Source organism: Diadema setosum, chromosome 20 (genome assembly GCF_964275005.1).
Source record: "Diadema setosum chromosome 20, eeDiaSeto1, whole genome shotgun sequence".
Taxonomy (NCBI): domain Eukaryota; kingdom Metazoa; phylum Echinodermata; class Echinoidea; order Diadematoida; family Diadematidae; genus Diadema; species Diadema setosum.
In genome coordinates, this window is record NC_092704.1 from 18024160 (window position 1) to 18050899 (window position 26740).

The 26740-nt window shown below is 38.3% G+C and overlaps 1 protein-coding gene across 1 annotated transcript in view; it reads left to right on the top strand.

Annotated features, from left to right (window-relative positions):
* LOC140243753 (uncharacterized) overlaps window positions 1-22130 on the top strand; it is a 44282-nt gene extending 22152 nt beyond the window's left edge. Inside the window, exons 4-5 of the mRNA XM_072323420.1 lie at window positions 4908-4969; window positions 18337-22130. Coding sequence (XP_072179521.1) covers window positions 4908-4969; window positions 18337-18562 — 288 coding nt within the window. The 3' untranslated portion in view covers window positions 18563-22130. The remainder of the gene's footprint in view (window positions 1-4907; window positions 4970-18336) is intronic.
* The last annotated feature ends 4610 nt before the right edge of the window (window positions 22131-26740 follow it).

Sequence of the window (26740 nt, forward strand, 5' to 3'; positions counted from 1 at the left end):
AATTGAAAATAAAAGGGGACCAAGAATTGACCCTTGAGGTACACCTACTTCAATAGTTGAAGGGTGGGACGTGGCTCCACATGTTATGAAAAACAATTAACAACGGTACAATTTTGTTAATTTTTTAAATTTCAAGACAAGTGCAGAAAGAAAATGGTAGGAAATGGAGGGGACTGCTAAAAAGCAGAGCTCATAGTTTGCAGTTCCCTCATAAGAAAAAACTGTAATTACAAAATTGATGAAACAAGGCAAAAAAGAGTGAAGTAAAACAAAGATGAAGTACACACATACAGACACATTAAGAAACACACAAACACACCTTTTTCAAAGGGGTTTAACCAAACTGAAGTACAAAAAAAACAAACATTCAGTAGGGGAGAGTTAACAACTTCGCAAGAAATAAGTAATTAATTGATAGAGCAAGCAATAACAATATATGCGAAGAACATGTAAGTAAAAAAAAGTGACAATTGAGTAGAAGGCTACGAAAAGAAACAAAACAAAACAAAACTGGAAATGTCGCTATGGGGTCAAAGGTATGCCTCCGCCATAATGCATGATTCTCTTAATAGGTCTGTAGTACATGTGGACAATGTGTGATTACATTTTCACAAAATTGGCAAAATATCAAAATGACATGTTTGTCACAAATGTGTTGAATGTTCACCTTCCTTGACCTATGTTTAATTGGATGAATGGGAGAGCATGCATTTGGAGATTTCAGGACTTTTACTTGACTTTGACCCTTTCATAAGTTTATGCATTAAGCAATTTTCAAGGTATGGAGAAAAAGTGCAATTTCTGTATTGAAATGGTAAATTGTTACCATTTTCATCTGGCCTTTGACCCTTGACCTTTGACCCTAAAATTCATAGGAGAATCACTGTCCGGCAGAACATGCATAAATATGTGACCCGCTACAACAAAAGGATCCGACGTTATTCCCTTACTCTTCTTCTTTAATTTCATATATAGCACAACTCATAAGAGTACTCGGTTGCGGAGATATCAATGATTTTATCAGCGCATGTCAAGTGGTTGAGGAAATCAGAGTTTCGAGAAAAACGCCTTCAAAGTTTTCCTTCCGACGCTATCAGTTTTCACCGCTTTACAATAGAAGGCATGCTCCTAGCGACCTCCGCAATGTTCATTCAAGCTTAGTGCCAGTGGTCTACGCACGACCAATCAGTAATCAGGATGCCACGCTCTGACCAATAAGATCACTCCCTCGTTGCTAGGGGCGGAGTCTAGCTACGGCGGTAAATCCAAATCTTCGGACATGTTTCTCTTACATTGAGAGTCAGAAAATCGTCCAGAAAAACACTGATTTCTTGGCTTTCCTTTGATCATTTAGCTTTGAAATTTTGGCAGATGATAGACAAAACATGAGACTACAAAATTATGCCAAAAACAGAAATCCGACTGTTTTGACCAATTTTGATGGTGCGTATTCAATCTCGATTTTCTCAGCTCAGCCGTCAGCGACTTTAGGATCCTTTTGTTGTAGCAGGTCACATAGGTACTAAGTTTCAAGATAACTTGAGCCACTTCCGAGATATGGAGGAAAAAGTAAAGTTCAGCACTTTCACTTGATCTTATTTTGACCTTTGACCTTTTTGGCAAAAAAAAAAAAAACCCAACTTCCCAGAGAATCTCTGTTGGGTTATACATGCATACACCAAATTTTAAAAAAATAATCCTGCAGGCAGTGCATAAATATGAGGGAAATAGTAACATTTTGAAGTGTTGCCCTTGACCTTTGACCCCATGAACCCAAAATTCCCTAGATAATCACTGCCAGTCAGTACATGCTTATATAGTATGTTCCATGAAGATACCTTGAACCATTTCCAAGATACGGAGAAATATGGCTGAGGCATAACTAAACACTCACATGAGATATAAACGATGAAGAAATAAAAGCAAAACAAAGATAACTCATACCAGTGTAATGGAGTGATATGTAAATGGACACTATGGCTCCCCATAGAAGCCCTCAAAGCTGTCCCCTCACCCCCAGGTTGACAATTTTCTCAGTAGTCTGCAAGAATGCATGGAAGGTGAACTTACAGTACATTGTGCCCAGGTGAGGACGAGACCCTCGGGTCTTTTGTTTAATTTTGATGCAAGCATATGTTCACATTCATGTGCAAAATGCATAGTTTGAGTCTTGTACAGGCTATTATTATTACAGTTGTACTCTACCAAGTTTCATTTAGAAATATGACCTTCAGTAATAAATAGAGATATAGTCCAACAGTTTACAGACTGATCACACTGACTTCATGCATGAGTGACCAGACTGAAATTGCAACCATACTATCTTAAAGTCATATTAACCAATGAATTAAAGAAATGATAATAATAATAAATCATAAAAATTAAAAGATCATAAGACATGAGATGATATGTTAGATACTGTAAACACTCACTATTGTATAAGACACCTTTTTTTGTCGTGAAAATTATCAAAAGTCGCGGTTGCACCTTAAACATGAATGCAAGCAAATCCCCGCTCACTTGTACTACACACAATGGCCCGAATTCTCAAAGGTGGAATAACTTTATTACACCGCTTATTCTGCCGATTTATTACGCCTCTTATGCAAATCAGGCCCTCGTGACGTAAAATGACGCGATTTATTCCCCGGAATCTATTTTCAAAGGTGGAATAACTTATTCCCCGGAATAACTATTCAGCGGAATAGTTATTCCAGCTTTGAGAATTCGGGCCAATGTGTACAAGCCTTATTGCGAGAAGCCAATGTATTGTCTGTATTGACAATTGTGTATGCACCTGTGATCATCAGTAGAATATGTCCAAGCTGTAACTCAACCCACTGCCGGTACACTTGCAGCATGTGTGATATCTGCGATGCAGGGTGACGCTACTGAACATTGTATATAAAGTACCGTACATGTACCACCACACAGCCAGACACAGCCACACACACAATGAAGTTCCTACCTGGTGATACCACATGTATGCATGAGCATAAACGATGGACAGTATGCATATGGCCACCATGTGGCAAAAATCTTTGTAAACTCTTCCTGTTTTTTTTTTTTCCAAAAGAAAGTAGCATGACATTGTCATCAGGGCAGTTAAACAACAAAGTTAACAATCTCCATTGCACTGGATTTTTCTTTAAGTCTAGAAATGATCAAAATCTGATTGCTGAAAGAAAAATCTTCATGTGTACTGTAATCTTTTTTTTTTTTCTTTTGCCCAGAATGAAACTGCAATCAACTTTGCTCACTGATAACTAATGCAAATTTCATGAGTGTCAGATAAATTAATCGTAGAGTATCAGTAATTGATTCACAGAAAAAAATTAAGTTGTGTGTGTGTGTGTTTCATTTTCTGTTAGCGTGTGTAACATGTAAAACATGTAAAATGGAGATAAATGTGTCGAATGTCAAAATCTTGACAGAATTATAACTGTTTCATTGAGAAAACACTATCAGTGTACCTGAGTACCTGAGTACCTGTGTCTGTGTTTTGTTTTGTTGTTTTCTGCCCAATGTCCAAGTCAGATGTGCCTTAAACAATACATGAGTGTTTATGGTATGCTGTGCACAAAAGTATTTTTATGGCTCCACCACGAAGTGGTGCTGGAGGCATTATGTTTTCGGGTAGTCCGTCCGTCCGTCCGTAATGAATTTTGTGGACAGCGTAACTGAAAAACATTTTGAGGTATCCTAATGGAACTTGGCATGTATGTGTATTAGGGGGTGAAGTTGTACCTATCAACTTTTGGGTGCACATGCTCAAGGTCAAAGTCAAATGCTCAAAATTTCACTATTTCCCCCATATTTATCCAGTGCCTGAAGATATTTTCTTGAAACTTAGTGTATACATGTATTACCCAATTAGAATTCTCTGATGAAAGTTTGAGGTCATGAGGTCAAAGTTCAAAAGGTCAAGTAGAAATGTTAAAATTTCACTTTTTTCTCCATATCTTGGAAATGGTTCAAGGTATCACCATGGAACATGAAGCTATATATGCATGTACTGAGTGGCAGTGATTATCTAGGGAATTTTGGGTTCATGGGGTCAAAGGCCAAGGGCAAACTTCAAAATTTTACTATTTCCCTCATATGCAATGTCTGCAGGGTTTTTTTTTTTTAACTTGTTGCATGCATGTATATCCCAATAGAGATTCTCTGGGAAGTTTTTTTTTTTTTTGCCCAAAAGGTCAAAGATCAAGTGAAAGTGCTGAACTGTACTTCTTCCTCCATATCTCGGAAGTGGCTCAAGTTATCTTGAAACTTAGTACATGTTTATGCATGTTCTGCCTGACAGTGATTCTCTTATGAATTTTAGGGTCAAAGGGCAAGAGTCAAAGGCCAGATGAAAATGGTAACAATTTACTATTTCAATACAGAAATTGCACTTTTTCTCCATACCTTGAAAATTACTCAATGCATAAATTTATGAAAGGGTCAAAGTCAAGTAAAAGTCTTAAAATCCCCAAATACATGCTCTCCCATTCATCCAATTAAACATAGGTCAAGGAAGGTGAACATTCAACACATTTGTGACAAACATGTCATTTCAATATTTTGCCAATTTTGTGAAAATGTAATAACACATTGTCCACATACATTTACTATAGACCTATTAGGAGAATCATGCATTATGGCGGAGGCATACCAGTCGCCATAGCAACATTTCTAGTGGGGGGAGGGGGGGGTTGTGCACACACAAAAAAAGTGGCAGAAGTGAATCAGATTTGACAATTTCGATATTCAAAGGGTGATCCAAGCAGATTTGAATCATCTAAATAAATGAAGGGCTGTGTTCCTTGGCACCAATAATGATCACATGAAAAGTGTAGGGGTCCCAGTTGACATTGTGCAATGATGGAATTGCTCTAGTTTTGTTGCTGTGTTTATCTTCACAGAAGAGAGCGAGAACTGAAGGAATAGATGCAGTGTTGCTGCAAAAGCTGAAGAAACGTCACGAGTAAGTCATCATACTCTTCCAAGCCATGGTCATCAAGGAAGTGGTTGGCTTTTCTTGAATTAGCACATTCATAAAGCATGTTTGGAAACCGAAGCCTAAATATAGATATGGACTAAAGTGAAAGCAGAAAATGTTTGTAGATCACATCCATGAAAGCTTGAGGAATATTGGACAATTGATGAAAAAATGTTGAAGTTTTAAAGTTCCTGTGCTTTCATCTCTTCATAATGACACTACTACACCTTGATAAGTCATCATAGATAAAACAATTAGGGTATGTATAATGACACAATATAAAGAAAATTCAACATTTTTCACTTGTCAAGCATTATGAAAGAGTACTTGACTTTCCTCTTTCATAAATCAGGTGGAATAATATTGCTCTTTATTGTCAGTAACAAAGTGATGGAATCTGTACTTCTTGTGAAAAAAAAAAGACAAGTTTTGTGGAATGCATGTTATATTTTCTTCATATCAATTGGTTTCCAAAACGACATGATGACCTGTAGAAGTTTCCTTATCAAGCACCAACGGCATCAGACTTTTAACAATTCATTACTTTTTTATTAATAGTCTGGTTTTCCTCAACCTTCCAAGGATGTTGTTCTACCAGCATTGCTGCTTTTTTGGGACTTTGGTTTCCTTTAAGATTCAGTATCACTTAAATATTGAGTTGGTCGGTCGGTCAGTCAGTCCGTTGCAAAATCTTGTGGATCAAACTATCTCATTTTTGGAGCAATTGACCCCAAATTTGGCATGTGTGACCACTATCAAAGGTAGATGTGCAAGACACCTTTTTCGTTAGTATCGCATAATGTGTTGCCATGGCAACGGCATATTTTCATTAAAGATTGTGGATTGAACTACTCTCTCATTTTTGGAGCAATTGACCCCAAATTTGGCATGTGTGACCACTATCAAGATGATGTGCAGTGCACCTTTTTTTGTTAGCATTGCATAATGTGTTGCCATGGCAATGGCAAATTTTGAAAAAAATCTTCCAAATTTTGTGGATCGAACTACTCTCTCATTTTTGTCGAGCCCACCGGAGGTGAGGGGAGACTAAGGGATCACCTGCGGCGTCTGTCCGTCCGTCGTCCGTCCGTCGTCCATCCGTCCGTCCATCGTCCGTCCGTCGTCTGTCCGTAACGCTACAAAAACTTCAATAACTCTTTACTCTGGGCTTCAATTGCAATCAAACTTCGAGTGAAGAGGGGTCATACAAAGTTTCACATTTTACTATATATGAAGGTCACCTCAAGGTCAAAGCTCACAGGCAGGGGTCAATGAACTTTAGGGCCCAATGTTAAGTTTTTATGGCACATATCTATTATGGGTCATAACTTTTGATCCATAGGTCCGTTTGTGACTAAACTGGGATGGTAGATGTCCCTTGGGGAGTGGATGATTACCACAAGGTCAAAGGTCACAAGCAGGGGTCAACAAACTTTTAGAGCCCAATGTTAAATTTTTATGTCGCGTTTCTATTATGGGTCATAACTTTTGATCCATAACTCCATTTGTGACTAAAGTTGGATGATAGATGTCCGTTGGGGAGTGGATGGTCACCACAAGGTCAATGGTCACAAGCATGGGTCAACGAACTTTTAGAGCCCAATGTTAAGTTTTTATGGCGCGTTTCTATTATGGGTCATAACTTTTGATTCATAGGTCCGTTTGGGACCAAACTTGGATAGTAGATGTCCCTTGGGGAGTGGATGGTCACCACAAGGTCAAAGGTCACAGGCAGGGGTCAACAAACTTTAAGGGCCCAATGTTAAGTTTTTATGGCACATTTCTTTTTTGCCATAAATTTTTACCCTTTTATACCTCTTATCTGTTATATCCCATTCGTGTACAATTTCTTGTATGCGAATGGGCGAGACACATTGTGGCACTTGCCTTGTTTGAGCAGTTGACCCCTAATTTGGCATGTCTGACCGCTATCAAAGGAAGATGTGCAAGACACCTTTTTCGTTAGCATTGCATAATGTGTTGCCATGGCAACGGCAATTTTTTTTATGTACTAAATGTGGATCAGAAAATCTCAGTTTTATAGCAATCCAGTTGAAATTTGGGATATACGATCAATGTACACGTAATGTGTAGTTGTGTAGGACACCTTTTTTTAGCTCATATGAGCCGAATGCTCAAGTGAGCTTTTGCGATCGCTCTTTGTCCGGCGTCCGTCATGCGTGGTGCCTAAACTTTTTACATTTTCATCTTCTTCTTGAGCAATTTTCACCAAACTTGACAGGTAGCATCCCTAGGGGGATAGGATCTCAATTTGTTCAAGTGGGTACCATACCCCACCTGGGGCCCCCCAGAGAGGCCCAAGCCCCCCAAAATTAAAGAATCTTAAAAAATCTTCTTCTCTAGAACCAGAAGTGATAGAGCTAAGTTAATACAATGAGTTAGTACATTGATGACAGTAGTCTCAAGTTTGTTCATGGCGGAATCAGGGGTGACCCCCTTGAGACCCAGGGGAGGGGATGGGGAAGGGTCCTAATGGGGCCTAAATTGTACATTTTCATCTTTTTCCTTGAAAATGCCATGGTAAATTTTTACCAAACTTGGTAGGTAGCATCCCTAAGGGGATAGAAATTGTAAATTTTCATCTTTTTCTTGAAAACCACAAGATGAATTTTCACCCAACTTGGCAGATACTATCCCTAGGGGCAACCCCCCCCCCCCCAGTAAGGAATCTTTAAAGATTTTCTCTAGAACCAGAAGTGATTGAGCTAATTTAATACACTGAGTCAGTATATTGATGTCTGTTGTTTCAAGTTTGTTAATGGCAGAATCAGAGGTGCCCTCCCTTCCCCCCGGGGACCCAAGGGAGTGGGCTGGGATGAGTCCAAATGGTGATGTAAATTATACATGTTCAAAATTGTTCAAAAAAAACCCTTGATGAATATTCACCAAACTTGACAGGTTGCAATGCCAGGAGGTTAAGATCTCAATTTGTTCAACAGGGTACCATGCTCCCCTTGTGGACCTGAGGGGGTCTAATTCCCCCTCCCCCCAACATTAAGGAATGTTTAAAATCCAAATCCAAATGTGGACCTACATGTAAATTTTCATCTTCTTGCTGAAAGCAACATAATTGATTTTCACCAAACTTGGCAAGTACGTATTGTAGCATTCCTCGGGGGATAGGATTTCAAAGTGTTTGAATGGGCACCATGCTTTCCTTGGGGGCCCCAGGGGGTCCAGACCTCCTTAAGGAATATTCAATAATATCCTTCACATTAAGGAATGTTTAAAATTCTTCTCTAGAATCAGAAGTGATGAAGCACAGTTACTTTGAGTTTGTACATTGATGACTTTAGTTCCAAGTGTGTTCATTGCAGATCCAGGGCTGCCCCCTGCGACTCGGGGGGGAGGGGATCCAAATGTGGACCTACATGTAAATTTTCATCTTCTTGCTGAAAGCAACATAATTGTTTTCCACCAAACTTGGCTAGTACATATTGTAGCATTCCTCAGGGGATAGGATTTCAAAGTGTTTGAATGGGCACTATGCTTTCCTTGGGGGCCCCAGGGGGTCCAGACCTCCTAAATTAAGGAATATTCAATAATATTCTTCTCTAAAATCAAAGTGATAGGGCTTAAAGTCTTTTTTTGTGTTAACTGCATAATCCAACATTCTATGGTAAATTAAGTACGGTGTACTTGGCAGGTATTTTTACCAGTAAGATGGAATATGCAAATGGACACCATGCCCCCAGCTCTCAGAGCTACCCCACCCCCCCCCCCCCCCCACAAGTTTCAAGTGTTCTCAGATTATGAGTCTGCAAGAATGCATGGAAGGTGAATTTGCGATACTCAAGTGAGCGCGAGACCCCCGGGTCTCTAGTTTGTGAATAAATCTGTTGCCATAGCAACAGCAGTTTTTTTTTATACCAATCATACAAAAATATGTGAATTGGCCTAACTCCTCGAGTTTTTGAGTATTTGATATGAATTTTAGCACATGTGACCACTACAGTATGTAGATTGGCAGGGCACATCTTCTGTCGATGTTGAACAATGCTGTGCCATGGTAACAGCATTTCTTCACTAAAAAAGAATACAAAAATATTGTGGATTCAGCTAACTCCCTCAGTCTTTGAGAATATGGCTTGAAATTTGGCACATGTGACTGCTATGGTACGTATATGTGCAAACTTGATCTTTCGTCATTGTTGAAGAATACGTTGCCACGGTAACAGCATATTCTTAATTAAAATCATACAATATTACTGTGGATTCAGTTATCTCCCTCAGTCTTTGAGTAATTAGCTTGATATTTGGCATACCTGCCCACTATGGTATGCAGATGTGCAAACTTAACCTTTTGTTTTTGTTGATCAATGCATTTCCATGGTAACAGCATATTTTGAATTAAAATCATACACAAATATTGTGGATTCAAGTAACTCCCTCAGTCTTTGAGCATTTAGCTTGAAATTTGGCACATGCAACCATTATAGTACAGAGATATGCAAACTTCATATTTCATCATTGTTGAACAATGTGTTGCCATGGTAACAGTGCATTTCAAATGAAAATCATACAAACATTTCGATTCTCCTAACTCTGTTTTAGAGCATTTTGGCTTCAAATTTGGCACATGTTGCCTCTACATTACCTAGATGTGCACAAAATCTTTTGTCAGTGTTGAAAATGTGTTGCCATGGTAACAGTGTATTTTGAATGAAAATGATACACTTATATTGTGAATTCAACTAAGCCCCTCAGCCTTTTAGCATTTGGCTTGAAATTTGGCACATGTGACGCCTATGATATAGTTGTGCAAACTTCATTTTTTTTTCTTAATGTCCAACATTGTGTTGCCGTGGTAACACTATTTTTAATGAAAGAAATTGTCAGTTTATTTATCTTGCGCAGTCAGTTTTTGAGCACTTGACTTGGAATGTGGGACATTTGACTAACAGTGAGCAATACATTTATTCACTGTTCAACAGTGCATTGCCATGATAAAATTTTTTTTTTTTCATTAAAGAGTAAAAAAAAAATAATCCTGGTTGAGCTAATTCCCTCAGTTGTGGGTGGGGGTATATTAAACACAATGAGTGATAGTTCTAGTTTTAAGAAGGATTCAACGTTTATTTGATAAAAATTGGTTTTCAAATGGCTGAGATATCAAAAAAAGTGATAATAAAATGTGACAGGCCATACCTTTCATTAGGATCTCTTTGTTTCACCTTGTTTTTGGATATCTCAGCCATTTCAAAACCGATTTTCATCAAATAAACTTTTGATACCCTTTAGAATTGCATGCTCTTTGACATCTCATAGAGTGGTTTCTGAATGTCTCACAAAACATTAAAAGCTTAATCCTCACCTCAACCAGAACTGTACACACCCTTTAAGTTTTTACGGCGTGTTTTGATTATGGCTCATAACATTTAATTGGTATGTCCATTTGTGACCAAACTTTAATAGTAGGTGTCACTTAAGGTCGATTATGGCTAATACCTTTTGATCCCAATGTCTGTATGTGACCATACAAACTTGGATGGTAGATGTCCCTAGGGGAGTTGAAAGTCATCACAAGGTCAAAGGTCAAAGACAGGTCAACAAACTTTTAGGGCCCAATGTTAAGTTTTTACGGCGCGTTTCAATTATGGCTCATAACTTTTGATCCGTATGTCCGTTTGTGACCAAACTTGGCTGGTAAATGTCCCTTGGGGAGGTTAAGGTCACCACAAGGTCAAAGATCATAGGCATGGTTAATGAACTTCCAGGATTTAGAAAAACATTAATTTCCTTTTACGGGGATGGGCGAGACACATGTTGGCACTTTAGTCCAGTCAATCTAGCGCTTTTTAGGGGGTAACCCACCACTAATTGCAACAGTAGGAATTTCACTGCAGTGCAAGTCGTTGAGGCCTCCTGAACACCATACTAAAAGTCCCAAAAAATCCAGTGGGGCAAAATAGTCTAATATGCATAATATGCAAATTAGCACCTGTAATGAGAGAAAATTGACAGATCTCAGCTAAGTTATGAACTTATATTTTGTAGGCCAAGGCCAATAAACACGATGGATGCCTTTTTGAATTGGTCATACAAAAATAATTTACATAAAATGCAAATTAGCGGTAGCTGTAAGAGTACATTCTTAAAAGGGCATTATACCGGTTTTTTATTTTTTTATATGTTGTTCTTTTAATTCTAAAAGACCCAGCGGTGCAAACAGAATCAAAATTTTCATAACGATTTAACCCGTAATTTCATGTTAAAAATTGAACTTTTTGGGTGAGAATTATGCTAATGAGCTGACGAGCCCGGATGTCGTGACGTCACAGGTGCCAACTATATCACTGATTACAAGCTCTCGCATACGCGTGCGTTAAATCGTACTGAGTAGCAGACGACGCTTAGGCCCAATTTAGCTAGCAGGCTGCACTTGTGTACTGTCTTATTCATGCAGCTGTCTCAAATTTCGCTGAACCAAATCGCACCAAAATTACAGGATATACTTCTAAGCATATTTCAAAATACTGTCTTCTATTTGAACGAAATCGGTAATCGAGAAGTATCAATATTGACGCCAACTTTCGAGTCGTCACTCAAAAAAACTCACTCTTCGTGAGAGATCATGGTAAACGCAACATGCACAATCTAGAACTGAAGTTAGCCGACTAGTACTTTGGAACGGGGAATTTACGCGGGAACTAAACTAAAAAATGTCATGATTTTGGCGATTTGTGTGATTTACGATCTATATTTTTCATTTGACTTAGCTCAAATAATTTATGAATTGATTTTTTGCTCCCGATTACTTGAAAGATTTGTTTCATCATATTACATGGCTAACTTCAGTCTGTGCGTGCGCAGGCAGGTAGGGCCTATGCCGTGATCACTCTTGTCTAGTCGTACAGAGCAGATTATTTTTAGCGACGACAGGAAAGTCGACAACTTCACTTACGTTTCCCGACTTGCGATTTGGTTCCAATTAGCGTGAGCAAGTGGACATGAGTTATAAAGTATTTCCTGTGATTTTGGTGCAATTTGGTTAAGTGAATTTTGAGATATCTACATGGATATGGAAGTACGCTAGCACTATACCTACACCAGCGCTTGGATCGCGAAGCGGCGGCACTGTTAGTATCTACGTGGTCAGGCCACTCTTCCAAGGTATGGGTACTACTAAAACTAAACTAGATCTAGATCTAGTCCTTGGTGTTAATACGACCACCATGAAATTTATCTCGACTACAAAAACATTGAAAATCCATAAAGCAGATACCCTACCTGCAAAATTCAGCACAGAAACAACAGGGTCTGCAGCACAAGGGCCTAGATCTAACGGCAACGCTAGACCTTGGAGTCTGGACTTTCGTCTGGACTTTCTTCAAGTTCTGGCAGCAGGGGTATGTATACTATAACATTTACGCTGTGCCTATTAGCGCTGTGCACGTACAGCTGTCGACGGGGCGGCTAGTGAGTGTAGGGGCCACTCATCAAGACTTGAACTGCCACGTAACATTAGAATCTACTCGGTCCTTGACTGCTCACTAGTCCTAGTCCTAGTTCTAGTCAAGAGTCTATGTGTACTGGGTGCCGTTTTCTTCTAACTAGGCGTAAACCGTAATTACCGTTGACTATCACTCAGTCCTCATCTTCGTTAGATAAGTTTGAACTGTCAAACCATTATCGCTCATCATCAATGCATAGTATAGCTAGTTAGTGCAACGTTACTTCCACACAGTTTTCTATGGGCAGCACGTCCGGACAATGATGCCAATTTCATTTTGCATATCTGGAATATTCCCCACAAATTTTATCTAAATAAAAAGCTTTTGAAGAGATTCCTTTAAAAATTAATTAGTATTATTTAACATGTTTATTTCAGCTCCATAATGCAATTTTATTAAATAACAGTTTTTGCAGTACTTCATGTGAGATTTCATCAGTAAATTGACATGTGTAGTTCGTTTTGCTAAAGTCAGAGGGTGGCACCTGTGACGTATGCCAAATTGTGTGGATCGTTCCTTGGCTTCCTAGTTTTCATTTTTTTTTTCAAAAAATCATTACAGGCTTATCCTGGGTTTTAGAATCCTCTCTTTCCAGTTGTAGGCATCAAAAAATGTAGATTAGAATTATCAGACAATTAGAAAATGTCAGTACAGTTTTCTTTTAACAATGGTACTCACGTTGGTGTAATGCACGTTTTGCATATGGGGATGCGGGGTTGAGGGGGTAACTTTGGGCGCCTCCCAAGGGGCCGCTTTAAATGTGCACCCCTTTTTACTATACAAGTATTGTAAAGCAATGTCTCCTGTATTGATTACATTGCTTTTCTTGGAAACAAAAGTACCCTTGCTATAAGGCACGATCGAATTTCGACAGTATGTACGTTTGGAACATATATATTTGCATTATATGATATTATATGTTTTCTATATTGCCAAGTGGATAAAGGGCATTTTGGGGGCACGCGCCACAGGATCGCCCTTCAATAAGCACCCTCTTCATTGTGTAGATCTTGTAAAGCAAATCTTCTATCATTTTCATGTCTTTTCATTCATATAAGAGTGTATTTGCTGTATTGCCGGACCTACTTTTAAAACCACTCACGCTAGAACAACTGTATTTGGGTTGCTAATATCTGTATTTTGTGATAAAGGGCGTGTGCGTAGGTGTAAATTTAGACACCTCCCCAGAGATTACCTGTGAATGTTCACCTTTTTGACAATGTAGTTATTGTAGAGCAATGTTTCTTCTATTAATTAGTTGCATTTTTTGGAAACAAAAGTGCCTTTGCTATAAGGCACGATGGAATTTCGAAAACATGTATGTTTGGAACATAACATTCGCGTTATATGATATTATGTTTTCTATATTGTTGTGAGGGTGGTTTATTTTTTGGCACATCCCACAGGGTTGCCATTTAATGCGCACCCTCTTCACTGTATAGATTTTGTAAAGTTAAGTCTCTTCTATCATTTCCATTACTTGTCATTGATGAAAATTGTATTTGCTGTATTGCCGGGACTACTTTTACAACCATTTACGCTAGAACAAAGGTATTTGCGTAGCTAAAATCTGTGTTTTGTAATTAGGGGGCGTGAGCATATGTGTAAATTTTGACACTTCCCAAGGGATTACTTTTGAATGTTCACCCTCTTGACAATATAGATATTGTAGAGCAATGTCTTCTCTATTAATAAGTTGTATTTCTTGGAAACAAAAGTGCCTTTGCTGTACGGCACGATGGAATTTCGAAAACATGTACGTTTGGAACATAATAATATATATTCGTGATTGATGATACAATGTATCATATGTTTTCTATATTGCCGTGAGGATGGAATATTTTTGGGCACATCCACAGGGTTGCTATTTAATGTGCATCCTCTTCACTGTATAGATCTTGTATAGTTAAACCCCTTCTGTCATTTCCATGACTTTTCATTGATAAAAAGTGTATTTGCTGTATTGCAGGGACTACTTTTAAAACCATCCATGCTAGAACAATGGTGTTTGCGTTGCTAATATCTGTGTTTTGTCTTAAGCGGGCGTGAGCGTAGGTGTAGCTTTGGACCATTCCCAAGGGATTGTCTTTTAATGTTCACCCTTTTGACAATATGGATATTGTAAAGCGATGTCTCCTCTATTAACTACAATGTATTTTTGAAAACAAAAGTGCCCTTGATGCACAGCACGATCGATGTTTGAAAACATGTACGTTTGGAACATATAGTATATTCGCGTTAATGATATTCAAGGTTTTTTTATATTGCCATGAGGGTGGTGTACTTTGGGGCACATCCCACAGGATTGACATTTAATGTGCATCCTCTCACTGTATAGACATTGTGAAGCAATGCTTCTTCTACCATTTCCACGACATTCATTGATATAAAAGTGTGTAGCTGTATTGCCGGAACTACTTCTAAAACCATGCACGAAAGAACGTCGGTATTTGCGTTCATAGTATCCGTGTGTTGTAATTATGAGGCTTGAGCGGAGGTGTAATTTTGGACACTTCCCAAGAGATTGCTGTTGAATGTTCACCCTTTTGACAATTTGACTATATGAAGGCATGGAAAACTGGAACATATTCGTGCTATATGGTAGTGCGTGTACCTATATTACCCTGGGGGTTGGATGATTTTGAACACATCCCACTCGGTTGCCTTTGAATGTGCACCCCTTTGACTACATGATTATTGTAAAGCAGAGTCTCTACCATTTAAAAATCATGAAAAGTAAAGTGTCTTTATTTACCACCCGGCAAAACGACTTTCAACATGCATGTTCAACTGAGTTTGCTTTGGCATATAATGCATGTGTTGTTAACCTTTTTTGTGACCACGACGGTCAGGGTAGGGGTGATCTGGGCACTTCCCAAGGGCTTGCCTTTGAATGTCCACCTTTTTGACAAAATAAATATTGTAAAGCAACATCTAATTGCATTCTAATTGCATTTTAATGAAAATAAAAGCGTATGTGCTATACAGGCGGAAGAACTTTTCAGAGGCATTTACCCATGGAACATTTTTCGCGGTTGTATATACTGCATGTTTTTCACTGCCTTTAGGATGTATGGGGTTACTTTGAGCACCTCCCACAAGGTGGTCTCTGCAAGTGAACCCTTTGGACTGTATAGATATTGTAGATCAATGTTTTTATTTTATCTTTACCCTGGCAATTTTTATAGAAATAAATTTGTCTTGATATAGCAGAAATTCAATTCAATACAATTCAATTCAATTCTTATTTCATTTTTCGACAAGAACATATAGACGTCACTTTTGGGGGGGGGGAACAGAAAATGAGGTGCATAAAACTATGTTGATTGAAAAGAATGTACAATGATTGTATAGCACCTTACAATAATTATACATAGTCATAAAACTCAATTGAAAGTCATAAAACTTTTTGAGACATGCATTTTTGGAACAACTGTAATTGCATTGGTATTTGCGTTATATAGGTCATGTATAGAGGCATTTAATGTGGGCACTTCCCATATTGTAGTAGGCTCCCTTCGAATGATCACCACTTTAACTATGTCAGTGTAAGTCAAAATTGCAGAGCAATATATCTTCTGTTAACCTCATTGAATTTCATTGAATAAAAGTTTCTTTGCTAGAGGACCAGAAGGACTGTTTAAAGGCATGTACCCATAGAACATAATTATGTATTTGCGTTGGTACATGATTATTGCAGGTCTTAGACTGCCTTTGGGTGGGGTAATTTTGGGTAACCTCCAACCTCCACGTGGTTGCCTTCGTATGTGAACCATTTTCACCTTATAGGTATTGTAAAACAATAATTCTTCTATAACTTCCACTGAATTCTAATGGGAATGAAATGAAGAGGACGTTATAGAGGTTTTTCGCTTCAAACAGCTGTATTCATGTACGTATGATTATGTTTTGTACCGGGCCGTGAGGGTATAGGGATAAATTCGGGTACCTCCCTGCCAGTGACTTTGACTGTGCACCACCTTTTATTTAAAAAGATATACACATTGTAGAAAAATGTCTCCGCTGTCAGTGCCAATTCTATTTCATGGAAATAAAAGAGTCTTTGCTAGACGGCCAAACGACTTTAAAAAAAAAATATTGTACACTTAGAACAACGGAAATCACGTTGGTTTATGCATGTTCTGTAAGTGATCGTGGGGATAATATGATCGATAGGGGTAACTTTGGGCACTACCCACAGGGTTTCCTTTGACTGTGCCATCTTCAATATCTCAAAAGCCTCAATAATGCAAGAGCTGAATCATTAAGATTTGAATAAACCACCCTCCAAATAGAGTTCATCCATTACAAAATTGGACAAGTTATAGATGTTGACACTTGTTTAATTTTGTACTTTGATTCTATGTAATGAATGGATAAGCTATCATTATCTGTCTGATAACAAACTCCAATTTGCATAATATCATTCATGCTAGGTTACTAATGCTGTAGGGTTTGTTTTTGGTGAAGAGAAACTGAAATATCATATTTGAACATTCTTAATATGCTCATATCGGGCGCTTTGAAGCATTTGAATACTCCGTTGGCGCGGTACCCTTTCCATATCATGCAAATGAGGCCCAGATTATGTACGTGGAAATGTTTGCATCGCACTAACTGACATTGCAAATATATGTTTCAACACTTTCGGTGTTCCAGTCTGAAACCAAGAAGCATAGTTTTTATGGAAATACTGTATTTTTATCATTATGGAAACTAATTTGCATATTATGCAAATGAGGTCCAGATTATGTACATGGCAATGTTTGCATCGCACTAACTGACATTGTAAACATAGGTTTCAACACTTTTGGTGTTCCAATCTGAAACCTAGTAGCATAGTTTTCATGGAAACACTATTTTTATCATTATGAGAGCTAATTTGCATATCAGGCAAATGAGGGCCAGATTGTGTACATGGAAATGTTTGCATTGCACTAACTGACATTGTAAACATAGGTTTCAACACTTTCGGTGTTCAAATCTGAAACCTAGAAGCATAGTTTTCATGGAAACACTGTACTTTTATCATTATGGGAGCTAATTTGCATATTATGCGAATGAGGCCCATACCATGTACATGGAAATGTTTCCATCGCACTAACTGACATTGTAAACATAGGTTTCAACACTTTCGGTGCTCCAATCTGAAACCTAGAAGCCTAGTTTTCATGGAAACACTGTATTTTTATCATTATGGGAGCTAATTTGCATATTATGCAAATGAGGTCCAGATTATGTACATGGAAATGTTTGCATCGCACTAACTAACATTGCAAATATAGGTTTCAACAATTTCGGTGTTCCAATCTGAAACCTAGAAGCCTAGTTTTCATAGAAACACAGCTTTTTATCATTATGGGAGCTAATTTGCATATTATACAAATTTAACCACTTTGCCCCGCTGGATTTCTTGGGACTTTTAGTATGGTGTTTAGAAGCCCATAACAAGTTGCACTGCAGTGGAATTCCTACTGTTGCAATTAGCGGTGAGTGAAACCATATTTTGACTGGACTACTTGCCTTGTTTATGAAAATCATAGAAATTGCCAATTTTCTTATCTTGCTCCCTCACATTTTGAGCACTTGACTTGAGATATGGCACATGTGACTATCAGTGAACAAAAATTCAGTGTTGAACAATCCACTGCTATGGTAACTATTTTTTTTTTTTTTTTGGAACAAAAAGCATACAAAGTAATTGCTGGTTAAGCTACATTGTGATTCCCTCGGTATGAGGTGGGGGTATTAATCACATTGAGTGATAGTTCTAGTTTCCACATTCCCACCCCATACTTCAAATAAAGTGATATTTATCAATGTTTACAGTACTGTTGAATCATCAAACATGTCGTCACTTTTAAATCTTCCGTGTAGCTTTGCAGATGGTCCGTATGAAGGCAAACACCTGCACTTCAATCGAGTCGAGCGCAATAGGAAACAGAAGATGAAAGAATCAAAGAAGAAAAAGAAGAAGAAGAAGGAATGTCATCACTCAAGCAGTGATCGTGAAAGGGCTGAATATGGAACTGGTAATAAAGGAGGGCAAAGGATTAAAAGATGGAGTCATGGAGTGAATGACAGGAAAAAAAAGAAGAAATAGGAAAATTGACCATTAACTGAGTTCATATCATGCATTACTGTGTCAATCAACAACAACAAAAAAATGTTCAAAACTTACCAGCCAAACTGAAGTTTATTACCAATATGTAATGATAGTCATTGGATGTTCCTGTTACAATGCACGTGCTTGTAACAAACTGTTGTTTAAGCAAGTAAGCATTCAGGTTCCGTAATTATTTTATTCAATGTATATTTGTTTGGTTATGATGAAATTTCAATGTAACGAGAAAACTGCTGGTCCTGAGGACTTTGGTATAATGGAAGTTGCCTATTCATTCATACCATCCATTTGTCTGCACATGTTCAAGTTTAGTACTGATTAGCTGATGTAGCTAAAGTAAGAACTTGGTGTTTGAAAGTGTGACCGTACAAAGATAAATTGATTGAGATTTTGGTTATAGGATGATGGTCATTTGGTCAGATAAAGTTTTAGTCATACATTTCAAGCAAATTTCCAAGAGCCATTTAATGAAACTTGTCCAGCTGTGTGCTGTGCCGTCAAATACAGTCCATTTTTTTAAGTCAATAATGACCAAAGTCGGAAGGTCTTTTCAAGTCCTCTTCTCTTTACATTCTATTGTAGGGGTGCTGTGGCATAGTGGATAAGATTCCCAACTTTGCAATGGGAGGACCCGAGTTCGATTCCCACCCAATGCTTACATCTTTGGACAAGATGTTTTAATCCACCAAGTCCCTCTCGACCCAGGTGTATAAATGGGTACCTGACGATGCTAGAGTAAAATGGCAGGGCCCTCAGGTAGAGCAGTGCCAACACTGAAGAGGCTACCCTGGATAAAGAACACCATATTATTTATAATATTATCAGTAGATTATTATTATTCATTTTGATCCATCATAAATCAAATTTTCTGTAATTTGAAGCTACAATGTATTTCTTCAGTCCAAATCTTGACTTCAAAGGCAAGGTTGACGGTATGTTAATATTTTCACCTATCTGATTTTCAAAATATCTGTAGCGGTCGTGGGGAAAGTTTTGGAAGTCTGCAAGTAAGTGATTTAACAACTTATGTTAGAATTTAACATATTTAGTAATTGCTCAAAATTGATGTTTTCTTGCATTATTTTCTTGCATTATATTTGAATATCGACGCGGGGATGACAAGACCTCGTATCTGTATTTTTATCAAAAATGGGTTTTGTTTAATTGTTAACAAGTAATAAAAGATGTCTGTATGTCTTATGTCTGTATTAGCTTAAGTTATTGAGAAGATAGTATTTGACCAAATATATAAATATGTCACAGATAAAAAAAAATCTTAATCGAAAACCAATCGGGTTTCCGACCACATCACTCCACTTACTCTGCAGTTTTGAATATAACAAAAGATGTTTTAGATAATGTGGATGAAGGATTACTTACTGACATGGTAATGTTAGATTTTACAAAAAGCTTTTGATAGTATAGTTCATCAGATTCTTGATAAACTTAATTTCATTGGTATACGGGGTACTACCCACAAATGGTTTAAGTCATATTTGTCATCTCGTTCTCAGTATGTTTACATGAATTGAATACGATCTGAGCAAGCTACAGTTGAATATGGTATACTACAAGGGTCTGTACTAAGCCCGTTACTGTTTTCTTTATATATTAATGATCTCGGTCAAGTAGTCCAACAATCTAAATTATCATTGTATGCTGATGATACTTGCATATGTTACAGTTCCAAAAATCTATCTGAAATTAAGTAAACTCTCGAAAGTGACTTACAAGCTATATCGAAATGGCTTGCTTGTAATAAACTTAAGTTGAATTTAGCAAAATATGAATTTTTACTAATTGGTACACGAAATCGCCTTAAGAAGGTAGATAAAACAATTACAATATCATTAGATGGTGATGTGATTTAGAGAGTAAAAACTACAAAATATCTCGGCATTGTTATCGATGAATATTTGGAATGGGGAGCATACATGTCAAACACGAAGTCCAAGATTGCTAAATGTGTATACCTTTTAAAGAGAATTCGACCTTATATATCTCAAAATGAAGTGCTGATAATATATAAAACTTTGATACAATGTCATTTGGATTATTGTGATGGAGTTTGGGGGAACACTGGAAAGGGGTACATTGAACAGTTAAACCTGTTACAAAAACGAGCACTTAAGAAAAGATACCCAACTGAACAACTTTTCCACCAACTCAAGATTAATAGAGTAACAGAACTGATTAATGAAATATTTTACGGGGTGGTCCCTGATTACATGTCGCAGGTTTGTTTATCAAAATCCTCATGTTACACGTAAGTCAGAATATAGCATTTGTGTTCCTCGAGTCAAAACAAATTATGGGAAAAGACGATTAGGAAACGGGCACAGTGGCTTGGAATAATCTAACTACTGATCTCAAAAGTGTAAGACTTGTTTATTTTAAAGAAAAAAAAAGTCGTTTACAATGGCATGACAGATAAGTCCTAATTTTTTGATGTATTGAATATAATTTATATTGATATTTTTAATGGATTATTAGGTATAAATGGTAAATGAATTGGATGTTTTGGATGTCTGGAGGGGGGGTATATACATAATCTGGGAGGGTGGGGAGGTGATATCTTAGTGTTGTATTTATGTTCATTCTGTGATTATTGTGTGGATTTGTGTTGAAAATTGTGATGTTAAACCTTACTTTGTGGATGTAGTGCAACAAATGTTGATGTTTTTGTTTATTTTATTTCAATAATTTCTTATGTTAATATGATTTATGTACATTGGTTCACGGCCCCATTTTAAAAACAGCATTTGCTGATTGGGCTTTTTATCCGTGGTAAAATAAAATGAATGAAACGAAAAGAAATGAAAATCAGGCAGCAGAATAACTATTTTCTTGGCTTCACGATATTTGGAAAAAAAAATGTGAAATTGTTCGTGATATACGGAATAATGTTTACGAAAGAGACCATATCATCAAAATGTGACAAGCATTCAGTTGTTCTTGGACTGAAAAAAAAAAAAAAAAAAAAAAAAGTTTGATGTATTTTACCAGATTGCCAAACTGAAATAATGCGACAACTATTTGCGAAGTGTGAAAACATAATTTCGTTGAAGTTACTGTAAATTACGTCATTTGCAAAATGACGCAAAGAAAAATATTTCGTCACCCTTCATATACAACTGTCTACTGCATATGAGCCGTCTATCCGAAAGCACATGCCACTTGAAGAACAATTCTTCATAAAGCTAACTGAGAGGCATGCAACGGCAAAAAAAAAAAAAAAAAAAGAAAAGGTTAAAACAAAGGTAAAAAATCCAACTGGATTCCGTGGCGACGAAGTCGCCGTTCGGGCTAAAGCCTTTGCCGAAGGAAAAATCCTTTGCAGGACAAAACCACCTTAAACTATACTAGCTTTCGACGTTGAGGGGGTTAATATCCTGAACAGCGAAATAGTACGGGCAGAGGGTTTGGAAGCCAGACTAAAATTGGCCGCGCATTTGGCCCAGTTTGCGTTTACACTGAGAAAAGGCCGGGCTCGGCCGCGGCCGAGACCACCTCCAGAGCGAGGCCAAATGCGAGGCCAATTTTGGCCCCGCATTTGGCCTTTTGCGCGTTTACACTGAAGCGGGGCTGGGCTGAGCCGCGGCCGAGCCTCGCACTGTAAACGGGGTCTAAGCAAAGTATATCCTGGGCTGAATCGATTTCTTCATTGTTGCCGCCTCTTTTTTTTTTCTCTCTCTTTTTTTTTTTGTCTTCCCATTGTGGGCTACTGATCCGATTTCGTCACCGTTGCCGACTTTTTTGTGTCCTTTTATTTACGACTGAACCATTTGATGTAGTACCTAATCATATCTTTGGCTAAATCCAATTCATCATCGTTGCCGCCTTTTTCGTCACCCTTTATGCTCAAATATCGTGCATTTGAACCCTTGATTACAAAGCACATATGTCTAGGAGAACACGTCTCTATATTGACAAGCATGTATCTCCAAAGCAAAGTGTTATCACGATTTGATATAATGGTCTGTTGGAGAAAACCTCTTGAGATGGTACATTAAGAAGTATGCTCTTCTATCCAAAGTAATATACGATTTGAAAGTTGTAGTAGCTATGCGTATTATTCACCGAAATTATTTCTTCACCGTTGCCGCCTTTTTATTCGCCTTCCTATTGTGCGCTGATTCGATTTCGTCACCGTTGCCGCCTTTCTTCGTCAATTAGAACTGCCCGATGTAATTGAGCCCTCAAATCTAAAGCACATGTCTCTTCAAGGAAAAGTTCTCGATAATGATATAAGCATATTGAAAAACACACAAACTCTAAATCAATTTGGCATGAAGAGATGATGTATTTGTATGTAATCAGGTTAATAGGGCTTTAATCGATTCAGTACCGTCTGCCGCCTTTGAATGATTTGTCAACATTGCCACTTTTTTCTTGACTCTATATTTGCAATTCTCTAATTCATTTTAGCGCCCTCCATGCCAAACTAAACCTATTTGAGCCCTCAAGTACAAAGCACATGTCTCTGGGGAAAAAACAAAACAAAACAAACTCTTGATATGGTACATTTAGAAGCATGCACTTCTAACAAAAGCGGTGTGCAAATTGTTAAATAAATCAATGTCGTCACCGTTGCCGCCTTTTTTTTTTTTTTTTTTGCGTAACACTTCATATACAACTGGCTGATGCATTTGCGCCCTCATGTCACTTTAGGAAAATTTCTTCAAGAAGCATATTGACAGTCAGACAATTGTAAACATAGTGATATTAAGATTTGATGTATAAGCTTAGCATATCGTAGGCTAAATCAATTTTGTCATTGCGCTCAGCACGTATGAATGAGGTCTTGTTCCGGAGTTTTATAACAAACAGGTCATGAGATAGCAGTAGTTTGATCGTGTGGTTTCGTTTGGAGACAATTCCAAGAGTTGAACCAAGTCGTCTCCTTCGTTGTTTATTTTTAACATCAGGCAATGGAATACATATTTTCTTGGCTTCGCGAAGTTAAAAAAAAATAGTGAAATTGTTTGTAATATGCAGAATATTTAGGAAAGAAATCATATCATCAAAATGTCACAAGCATTTATTTGTTCTTGGGACTGAAAAGACATTTGATGCATTGTACCAGATTGCCAAAATGAAATAATGCAACAACTATTTCCGAAGTGTGAAAACACACTTTAAGTTGCTGTAAATTGCGTCATTTACAGAATGACGCAAAGAAAGAAATATTTCGTCACTGTTGTCGCCTTTTTTTCGTCACCCTACATAATTATACAATTGTCTAATGCATATTAGCCCTCTAGCCGAAAGCACGTGTCACTTGAACAATAATCTTCATAAAGCACACTGAGAGGCATGCAACTGTATACAAAGTGGTAAAAAGGTTTGATGTATAAGCAACTTATATCTTGTGCTAAATCGATTTTTTCATCGTTGTCGCCTTTTTTTTTTTTTTTTTTTTCGTCTTCACATTGTGGGCTGATTTTTTTTTTTTTTTTTTTTCAAAACTGACCATTGTTGAGGGCGGACGCCGTATACTGGATCTGTGCAGTTATTCTTATATCTTTGGAAAGTGGAAGTGATCCTCTTCAACAAGGAATCATTGACTGTGAATGCATCCTGTCCGATTTTCGTAAGTTACGTGATTTACGCTTAGTTTTTCGTCATTTTTTTTTTTTTTTTTTTGGTCTTAGCCAAAAATTATCGCGTAAAATCATAACAAATTTCGCGCATGAGTGGCGCGTCACCAGTAGAAGCACGCAATATTAACTGCGTTCATTGTGACGCCACTGGCTTGACGCGGAGTTGTCTGGTATCCTTGTGTGGACAATTTTACACATTTTCCTGTTGTCTTCACTCCGCCTGTCTGCTGTAGCAACCCCTACGCCTGTCTCCTATAACAACGCATTTCTTTCTGTTGAACTGTGAGCCACATTTATCCCGTATCTGTGTGTGGACCTTCTTGTTGTCTTCACTGCGCCTGTCGCCTATAACACCCCGCGCATAATCATCACTTGGATAAGCTTCAGCTTCCAACTTAATTGTGACGTCATGAATACCAGCTCCAGGGAAGACCATGGATTCTGAGATTACATCGACACTTTCAGTCAGACCGCAACGCTGCTGTTAATGAGCTCAAATAAAATAAAAAAATTATCGTACGCGCAGGTTTTTGCGCATGTCCTTCTCAACACCCGAGATTTTGCGAGATAATTCAGAGACAAAGTGCATGGTCTACGAGATTCATTTATTGACGACATGAAGATCTACTCTCCGTGACTAATTGACATGATTTGTGAATATTTGATATTAATCAGACCTTTTAATGCTTATATCATGTGAAATGAACTTATGATACCGTTATTCTAATTCCCCATCCTACTGACATTTTTTAAAACGAAATCTCTAAATTTCATCAACGGGAAATGTGCAAACGTGACGCCGGGAAATGTGCAAATGTTCAATTTTGCCGGGAAATGTGCAAAACGTCCCCGGGAAATGTACAAACCATTCATTTCACCTATACTATGTAGAGATGGAAAAGAAACTCTATTGAAAATCAAAGCTGCACACGAACCATTACCATCTTTACCACCTGTCTTGGCGACCATCATTACATTTTCAGCATTTTCTTGCAAACCCTACAACGAATTTTCATCAGATTTGGCAGATAACATCTTAATGGTGATATGATCGTAATTTGTCAAAATGAGCCCCCTCCCCCCCCCCCCCCACACACACACACACCAGTCCTAAGGAGGGGGGGGGGGGGGAGTTGAAGCCTCAGAGTCCCTAAACGCTTGATTTTTTTTTCTTCATCTGTCGAACCGAAAAAGAAAGAGCTAAGTTAGTGCTATGAAGACATTAATGACTAAAATTTCATGTTTGATTATAGCGGACCTAGGGGTGCCCTGATTGGGGGTGAGGGGGAGGAGGGGGATTTTCCACATTTTCAGCACATTCTCGAAAAATCTAGGACTTGTGAAATACAGTCATATTTATGGTAATATAATCTTGATTTGTTAAAATGCGCCGCCCCCCTCCCATCGCCGAAGGGGGGGGGGGGTTAAAGCTTCACTTTTAACATCCCCAAAATCTGGATTTTTTTTTTATCTTCTTCTGTCAAACCGAAATAGATAGAGCTATATAAGTTAGTGCTATGATGACATTAAAGGCCCGGTCCCACTGCACTTACGGATGCAAAGAGGATGTAAAGCGTACAAAAAATCTTGCCATCCGTTGGAAAACGCTACGAATCCGCTGTGTACCCATCGCATACGTGTTTCATCCGCTCTATCCATCGAGCATCCGTCCACTGTGATTTTATCCGCGCAAAAAGTTTTAAGCTGCTTAAAACTTTTAGAACGGATGAACTTTCCGCTGTGTACGATGTAAATCCGCGACATACGAACAACAAACGTTATATGTCCGTGCGGCATCCCTTAAACGTCCGCTGCATCCTCTCTGCATCCTCTGGGCATCCTCGCAACTCACATCCGCTGCAGCTAAAAACGGAAAGAGGGAGGAAAGATATGGTACGTGGAACGTCTTTACATCGTTAATAGCACGTTAATAGAAAGGATGTAAGCGTATGCATCTCGTATATAAAGCATTTCGAAAGCATCCCCTCTGCATCCGCTCTGCATCCGCTCTGCATCCACTCTGCATCCGCTTTTTCTGCTATGCGTACGTTTCGCAATTATCTCCGGTAACCCCTTCGGAGCTGTCATCCCCTTCCATCCGCTTTCATCCGCTAGGCTTCCGATGAACATCCGTTTAACATCCCCGCTACGTACTACCCACGACCGTTCTATTTCCGTTCTGTTACCGCCAATTTTCGCCAATTTTGTCAATTTCTGGAGCGGATGAAAGCGGATGAAGCCATCCCCGAAATTTTGCTCGTCCGCTGTGTCCTTTCTGCATACGCTTTGTGTCCGTCGGCCAGTGGGACCGGGCCTTAACGTGATTAATTAATGAAATTTCATGTTTGATTATGGCGCATCAAGGGGTGCCCAGATCGGGGGGGGGGGTGATTGGTGGAGGGGGATATTCCACATTTTTAGCATCTTATTCTTGAAATATCTATGAGGGATTTTCACCAAACTTGACAGATAGCAAGATTATGGTAATAATTATGATCTTAATTTGTTCAAATGAGCCCCCCCCCCCCTTCCCCCACCGCCAAGGGGGGGGGGG